This window comes from Asparagus officinalis, chromosome 9 (genome assembly GCF_001876935.1).
Source record: "Asparagus officinalis chromosome 9, Aspof.V1, whole genome shotgun sequence".
Classification (NCBI taxonomy): Eukaryota; Viridiplantae; Streptophyta; class Magnoliopsida; order Asparagales; family Asparagaceae; genus Asparagus; species Asparagus officinalis.
This window is the reverse complement of record NC_033802.1, coordinates 64,971,083-64,979,499: the sequence shown is the minus strand read 5'-3', so window position 1 is coordinate 64,979,499 and position 8,417 is coordinate 64,971,083. Positions and strand designations below refer to the sequence as shown.

The following is an 8,417-nucleotide window of genomic DNA, read 5'->3' as shown; positions in this document are numbered from 1 at the left end:
TGTGGGTTCTCCACGTCGCTGAAGTGACTTCTCGCCGCTCATCGACAAGGCTCGACGGGCTGCTAGTTCCCCATGTCTTTGAAGTGACCATCAATCACTCACATATCAACACGTATAAAGTAAAGGGTGACTCAGGCTCCAGCTCACCCCTCACCATCATCTTAAATCGCACACTCACGAAGTGTCTATTCTTCCCTTGGTATCCTCTACAAGTACAGACGTTATTCGCCATAAAACGAGGTTCGGATTTTCTTACAATAAAAAAGAAACTCTCTAAACAACACATTTTTCGGGAGAATACACCGTTTTTCCTTCACCCCACTCAAGTCCGCTAGCTGACTTGACCGTCGGAGGTACCACGGGGGAAACACGCCCCGTACTCCCACGATTCCTGTATGTGCAGGTGGTCCGTCCGCCCCGAGCTCTAAGAACCAGGCATAAAGTCGAAGTAGGAAGCGGCCCCCCTCGACGGTTCAACCCCTTGACGATTCAACAACTCTTCAACCTCCTCGACTGTGTGATATCAGACATCAACAAGCTCTTTCCGGTCGATGCGTGCGATAATGGACCCATATGATACGAACATTAGCACTGCACTTTCCTCTTCAAAGCTTAATCTGTTCGCATGCTCTAGAGGATAACAAAATATGCATCATCGATCTGACCATTGTTACCAATTTCCATGAACACGAGCAATACAAATAACCATATCACGACTTCGCTATATAACAAAAATTTAGTGTACTTGCTCACAAAAAAAAAATTCCACAGAATACAACCTAGCAAGTAATATTTACCCCTGTTATCACACAAAACAGAACGACATCTAAAAGGACTACTCGGCCCCAGCTCCATCAATACAGCCCGCGATCCCAGCTCTCCGGCCGGTAAAGCGCGGCGCAGCAGGATAAACAGTACGCCGCCTGCCGGAGGAGGATAACAGGACGCTGGCTCCGGCAGGAGCCCACGTGCAGGATAAGCCACGCCCGCCTCCGGCCGGTCGGTGGGAAAGCGTAGTATCGAGCTCTCCCGCCCCCGCGAGGGTTAACACGTCACCGGTTGACTTCCTGCTGACGTGGCCGCCGGATTAAATCCGGCCGTTTCCGGCCGGATAATGTTACCTCGAACCGTCGGCGGGGGTAGAAGTCCCCGGCCCTCGCGACGAGGACCACCGCGTTCGTCGCTACGTGGCGGCGGATAGTACTCAGTCGCGCGCCGACGACGGTCGCAGGTGCTGCCTGGACGTGGCGCGGGGTAGTACCAGTCGCGGCCGACGACGCGTCGCCAGGAACTGCTGACGCGGCGGAGGACAAACGGTGCGGACACTGAGAATCGCCGGCGCCCTGCTGACGCGGCGCGCGGGTAGTGGCCCGCAGCCGGGAACGCCCATCACCGGCGTCGAGCTGACGAGGAGGCGGAGGGCGATAGCCCCCGGCACGCGCCGGTAAACGTTCGCCCGCTCTCGGCTTCACGTTGAACGAGAACTAACGACGCCGTTGGGCTTCCCGGTCGGTCCCCTCGACCCCCCGGTAAGCCTGACGTGCGCGACGCGACCCGTCGCTCCCTCCCTCAACAGGTTCGGCGCACGGGGACGTTTGCACCCTCCGACGCCCTGTCGGGCAGCCAGAGCAGCGAGGTCCCCTGGGCCGACGACGTCGATGCAGGAGCTGCAGAATCGCGGTGACGGCTGAGGTCTGGGGTCGAGGCTCGAACCGGAACGACTCCGGCCACTCGGGCGTCCCCGCGCCGTCGGGGTCGCGCGTGCGCTTCTTCTGGCCGGCGATGGAGACGGCGGCGGAGAGGGAGGGCTTCTGGAAGAGGCTGAAGGATTTGACCCCCGAGCACGAGATCGATCGCAGATCAATCGAGGTCCGATCCATTTCTTTTCCTTTTCCTTTTCCTTTTCCTTTTTCTTTTCTAGTTTCTAGCGATCGAGAGCTCAAGTTCCGAATCGGAAAGAAAACGAGTTTCTGCGAGCTTGGCTTTGCTTCGGTCTTAAGCTAAAAAATCGACCGGTAGCCTAAACGTTGACGCCGATTGCGATCGACTTCGTCCAGTTATTGAGAAACGCGTGGTGTAGTTTCTTGTTCGTTTGCTCTTTCTGAGAAATTAAGGCCCTTGATCTCTTGAGCTTTCCATCTCCATTTCCTTGATGGGGATTCGTTCAAAGGAGCTGAGTCGTGAGTCTCGAGAGTCAACAACCACCCGGTTAAGTTTTTCAGTAAAAAACCCAAAATTAACCTTATAAAAACTCACGTTCAGGACACGTGACTTGTTTTTTTTTTAATGTTTATGCCTTGTCAGGATTAAGAATCACGTCACTTAGGTTTATTTTTGAGTTTTTAGTGAAAGCTTTACTCGAATATGGATAATTACAACAAAAACCGACTTTAAAAATAATTTATCTATAAATTTAAAATTAAAAAGCGGTTTCGATATAGTTATCACATTTTAAAGATGGTTTCTAGAAAGAAAAAAAACACCAGATATTAAAGATTTGGGGGACTAATATTGAGAGAGGAGTTTTTTTTTAACAAATTTTAAAACTTGAGCGGGGTAAATCTAAAAACTATGAGAAAGTGAGGGCTTATACGAAGAAATCTCTTAAACTTCCGCTTAAACTAATGGGGAACTTAAGTCTTCAGCCGAATACGCCTTCTTGTCACTATATTTGTGAGTGTAGAGGCTAGAGTACTGTTAGTGTCAGTTTTTAGGCTAGAGTGGTAAAACGGTGTCCGTTTTAAGGTAAATGTGGTATTTTGATCCTTTCAATTTGGATTTAGGAGGAATTAAAACAACTAGTTTCAGACCCGTCCGTTGCACGGATTTATTCATTTTTGAGATTATAAGTCTTTTCCAAATAGGAAAGTATATCAATTCCTTAAAAACTTTTATTAAAAAAAAGGAAAGTATAATGTTCATAATCATCAACAAAAGAAAAATAAGTCGAATTCGTCATCATATTTTATACCTTGTGTAAGGTGATGTTACCTAAACCTTATACATATTTCAGTTGTTACTGGTTAATTGTAAAACTATATTTCATTCATATAAGAAGGAATATATAGTATATGTATTTCATATCATCATAACAAATAGTCGAAAAATGCATCAAATTTAGCTTAATGTGTAATACGAGTTGTTTATTTAGGAAAGAGATTAATTAATGGAATAAATGAAACGTGTTCAATTTAAGAAATTCAGTTGTAAGGGGAGGATATTTTAGTATACAGTGTAGATAATATAGACGGTTATTGAGTAATTACCCATACATATTACCAATAATTTAACCATGGTTAAGTGATTTGGATGAAATACATAACAGAGGACCTAATTTCAACAAAGTTAAAGAATTTGGGGACTATTATCAATATATTAAGGGTTTCCCCCCTACAAACCACCTTTAAAATAGGGTAATTATACAATAACCACCTTTCAATTTCAATTTATATATAAACCACCTTTAAATTAGTGCTTTGTTGCAATCAAACACCACCCAATCAAATTTGTCACTAAAAACCCAAAGTTAGCCTTAAAAACTCACATTCAAGGTATGTGCCTCATTTTTTCAATGTTTAGCTCTTGTTAGGCTACAAATCGTGTCACTTGAATTAATTTGAAAATTTTAAACTTATTTTTGAGTTTTTAGTGAAATTTTTACTAAAAGATGGATAATTACAACAGAAACTCACTTTAAAGGTAATTTATATATAATTTAAAATTAAAAAGTGGTTTCGATATAATCATCCCATTTCAAAGATGTTTTCTAGGGGAAAAACCAGATATTAAAGATTCAGGTGGGGGACTAATATCGAAATAGCGCAAAAACTCCAACCGGCTGATATATACTATATATATATATATATATATATATATATATATATTATATATATATATATATATAATAGTATAATATGAATATAATATACTTATACTATATATATATATCTATAAGGAAAACCTTGCCGTACCCAAGTTTCTCTGTTGAACTTGATAGTGATGGTGGCCCAAATCAAGCACCCTACATTTCACTGCTCGCGAGAGAGAGCCCTCAATTACTATCACCTACTTTAAAATAAGAGGCCTCACTTTCCGAGGCATGCAGTAGCGGTCTAGATTTGGGCACCTCACATACCAAATTCAATTAAAAGAACTTTGGCGGTACCAAGCGTTCTCCATATATATTATATATTATAATATATATTATATATATTATATTATAGAGAGTCAGGAATCTTTCGTATGCGAAAAAAATTCGCCCACAGCTTAACGCGCGAAATCTAATTTAAACCGTCTGGATTTTTTTGCGGATTCATTTGCTCTCCGTTTGGATGCAAAAGCATCGTGACTCCCCAGCGCATTAGAATCCCAAAACCCTCCTGCCGTTCTCTCCTCCCTCTTTCTCCAACAATCGCCTCCTCCCTCTCCCTCTTCTCCGCTCGTGACCCTCCCTGTCCCAGGACCGGGCGAAGACCTCGTCGAAGACCCCACACACCCAAAGCCCAAACCCATCCTCCCTCTCTCCTCCCTCCCTTCTCCAACAAACCCTCCTCCCTCTCCCCCTTTCCTCGCTCGTGACCAGCCCGTCCAGGACCGCTCGAAGACCCCCCCCCCCCTCGTCCCACACACATCGACGCCGGCGACTTTCCACCACCGTCGAGAACCCTCCCGTCCCAGGACCAGATCCCTCTCTCAACGCAAACGAATGGCGCCTTTCCACCGCCGTCGAAGACCCTCCCTCCCCTTTTCTCGACACCGTCTCTCAACGCAAACGATCCCTCCCCCTTTCTCGCCGACGCAGGTAATAACCCAACCCCTCTTTTTTTTCTTTAAAATGATGAAATTATCCATGGGTGTTGGATTTCGATTGTTATAATGGGTGTTGGATTATTAAGCCAAGATTTTTGATGTGTTTTGTATGGCTAATTTATCTTGGGTGTTGGATTTCGATTGTTATGTTGCTCAGTTTGCTTGAATTTAGCTGTTTGAAGGATGGTTGTTGATCTGCGGTGCACGGATCTGGGTTAATTATGTAGGATTTATGGCTTTAGTGACATGAATGCAGATTTGGTTGATAAATTTAGACCACAAATCAAATATACGTTTGCATTGTAGTTAGGTTCAAACTATTTCAATTTGCCCTACTGATCATGTCCCGGACCAGCTCCTCAGTTTTTGTTGCAATGAAAGAACACTTGGAAATGATGTTCTAATTGATATTCCAGGATTTTTGACTCCTTTGCTCAAGTAATTTTAGCCAGCGAAGTTACAGGATAAGGTGCAAAAATCCCTCTAAAATTTTGATGTAAGTTAGTCTCCTAATATTCCTAATTTCATTCAGTTTTCTTCTTGTAGTGTTTAAAGAAATCAGGAGCTTATCTGCATGAAGCTAGAGCAATTTTGCAAGAATTTTGCAGAGAAGGCCATCCTTGTAATGGAACAATGATAAGGTAGCTTATCTGCATGAAGTTGATAATTACCTCGTTATGCATGTTTCTGTATTCCATGATCGATCAAAATTTTATTTTTACAATACTAAAAGTTCCATACGCTTCTAGGTACATGATAATGAGAAGGATTGCTCGGTATGTAAAAAGGCGGTCAGGGAGCTAATTAGGAGGTTGAAGCAGCCTAAAATGAGGGTAAAATATAACGCCTCAGACCTTTCTGCCTCATGCACTTGCAAAATGTTTGTGTTGATTGAAGAGGTGGATGAAAGACATCAAAGGTGGAATAAGTGGCGATCGTATGGAGTTGATTGAGGATGGCACTCAACAGTTTCGAGCACAAAGATATAGTCATTTGTGTCGCGTATAGCTGCAGCCAGGGCTTCAAAAACTATAGATTCTTATACATTCCTTGAAAGCCGATCACATGTATTGATAGATCAGGTGGAGAAATTATTGAACTGAGTAAAAAGATCTCTTTTCTGTGAACCATTTGATTGTACACTTTGCTTCATATTCAAATAAATACATGGTGTTTGAATGAAATTGTATCTCTTATGAAATGGATTATACCGTAAATTCCAATATTACATACATGACTCTAATAACAGCAAAAACATTGTATTTAACTAGAAATCTTGGGGATGAAATAGTTCATCCCAAGGGACAAGAGGAAACACCTTCACACTTATTTTAAACAGGAACAATGATGCAATTGATAATTACAAATTGACTAAAATTTTCATGGCTATCTCCTCTTCACACATTCCAATCATGGAGCACATCTCTGATGCTTTGAACTTGTCCAGCTTGTGCAAGATGACAGGACCTGGGACGGGAGGAGAGAGGGAGGGAGGGTCTTCGACGGCGGTGGAAAGGCGTCATTCGTTTGCGTTGAGAGAGGGATCTGGTCCTGGGACGGGAGGGTTCTCGACGGTGGTGGAAAGTCGCCGGCGTCGATGTGTGTGGGACGAGGGGGGGTCTTCGACGGTCCTGGGACGGGCTGGTCACGAGCGAGAAGGGGGAGAGGGAGGAGGGTTTGTTGGAGAGGGAGGGAGGAGAGAGGGAGGAGGGTTTGGGCCTTTGGGGTGTGGGGTCTTCGACGAGGTCTTCGCCGGTCCTGGGACGGGAGGGTCACGAGCGAGAAGAGGGAGAGGGAGGAGCGATTGTTGGAGAAAAGAGGGAGGAGAGAACCAGGAGGGTTTTGGGATTCTAAATGCCTGGGGAGTCACGATGCTTTTCATCCAACGGAGAGAAATGAACCCAAAAAATCCAACGGTTTAAAATTAGATTCTCGCACGTTAAACGTCCTGCCGAATAATTTTTTTTCCGCATTCGAAGCATTCCTCTACTACTATAATATATTATATAGCAGAGAGCCGAGAGAGAACCTATCCGAGAGAGCAGAGCAGAGAAAAATATGGGGCTATGCTTGGTAACCAAGCCACAAAAAAGTTCGTGCTGGTAGTGAGTTGTCACATCCTCCCTCCACTCATTTAAATTGGGGATCACATTCACATGGGTAAATGAGCCCTAGATGCAGGATGTGACACATCACTACCAAGCACGCAAATTTTTATGCTTACCGGTACCAAGCATACCCATATATATATATTATATATAAATATATATATATATCTATATATTATATATTCTTATATATTAGTATTTGATATCCCATTTTTTTTATCGAAGTAAAAAGACCTGGATCCGTCGAATCCGCCAGCAGGCATCAAAAGGATCAGCAGCACTGTTGACTTCCGAGAGAGCCAAAAGAGCGTCCCGTCTTCTCCACCAGAGAGGCGAGAAAAGCAATGGCGCAGGCTGAGACCCGTACACCCGAGAAAGATCTGCCCGGCCCCGCGGCTCGTCCCGCGCTTCGGCGTCCCAATCCGACATCGTCTCCCCTTTTCTTCGGCCGCCTCCCTTCTCGCCGTCACCGTCACCTGGGTCCTCTCAGGTTGGGTCCGATCTTCCTTCAGGCTGCACGCCGACTGCTTGTAAATTTTCCCCAAACACTGAAAACTAAAAATCAATCATTTCTAATTTATCAGGTTATTTCCGGAAGATACCGAGGACGGACAGGCTGCTCATGTGCTGGTGGGTGTTTACTGGCCTGACCCACGTTATCCTCGAGGGCTACTTCGCTTTCGTTCCGGACTTCTATGCGAGGACGCCCAATTATCTAGCCGAAGCTTGTGAGTTCTATTATTATTTTATTTAGATAGTTTGTGATTCTAGAAAAGGATAAATTTTCAAAACAGACTTTTTTGTCAAAAAAATTTCTAAAAACCAACTTGTTTCAAACTTAATTTCAAAAATCAACACAGTGGGGTTGAAACTGGGTCGGTTTTTTAAAAAAAAAGTTTTCAAACTTCACGGGAGTTGAAGTCCCGTGAAGTTTTGTTACTTAAAAAACTTCACGGGACTTTAACTCCCGTGAAGTTTGAGAATTTTTTTTTTCAAAAAACCGATCTAGTTTCAGCTAACTGGATCTGTTTTTTCAATTAAGCTTGAAACGGGTCTTTTTTTGAGATTAAGATTCAAAACAGGTTGGTTTTGAAATTTTATCCAGAAAACTCTAGCGGATTTTGTAAAAAAAAAACATGTAAACTAGAAATGTCTTCAATTATTTAGGAAAAGAACTAGATATATTAAGCATGGATGTACATAGAAAATAGAAGTATACAGTGTTCTTTAGAAACTCTGACGTGTCATGAAAAATCTAAGCATTTTAGAGAATTCCTCATCAGCCTGTAAATAGGCTCGAATGCAGGTTTTGTAATCAAGCCTTAACCAATTCATACACAGTCACTTCAAGTTCTTAGTCTCTTCTCATTTTCCATGCTGCTTCCTTAATTCATTCTCAATCCGACAAAAACTAAAATCAATTAGCCATCTAGCTTCCGCAACTCCGACATTTTATATTGAGTTCTTGATTATTATTCTTTTTTTGCTCTTTTCATAACG

General features: G+C 43.2%; 1 protein-coding gene and 1 long non-coding RNA gene across 3 annotated transcripts in view; both read left to right on the top strand.

Moving 5' to 3' along the window:
• On the top strand, window positions 1,746-5,646 carry LOC109823105. 2 transcript variants are annotated; one of them, XR_002242394.1, is made up of 3 exons: window positions 1,746-1,869; window positions 5,356-5,450; window positions 5,559-5,646. It is a non-coding gene; the product is annotated as an uncharacterized LOC109823105 (long non-coding RNA). The 2 variants fall into 2 exon arrangements; XR_002242393.1 differs by lacking the exon at window positions 1,746-1,869 and adding an exon at window positions 4,622-5,278.
• Window positions 8,112-8,417, top strand: part of LOC109823553 (probable 3-beta-hydroxysteroid-Delta(8),Delta(7)-isomerase) — a 1,751-nt gene continuing 1,445 nt past the window's right edge. The window contains exon 1 of the mRNA XM_020389828.1: window positions 8,112-8,130. Coding sequence (XP_020245417.1) covers window positions 8,112-8,130 — 19 coding nt within the window. The remainder of the gene's footprint in view (window positions 8,131-8,417) is intronic.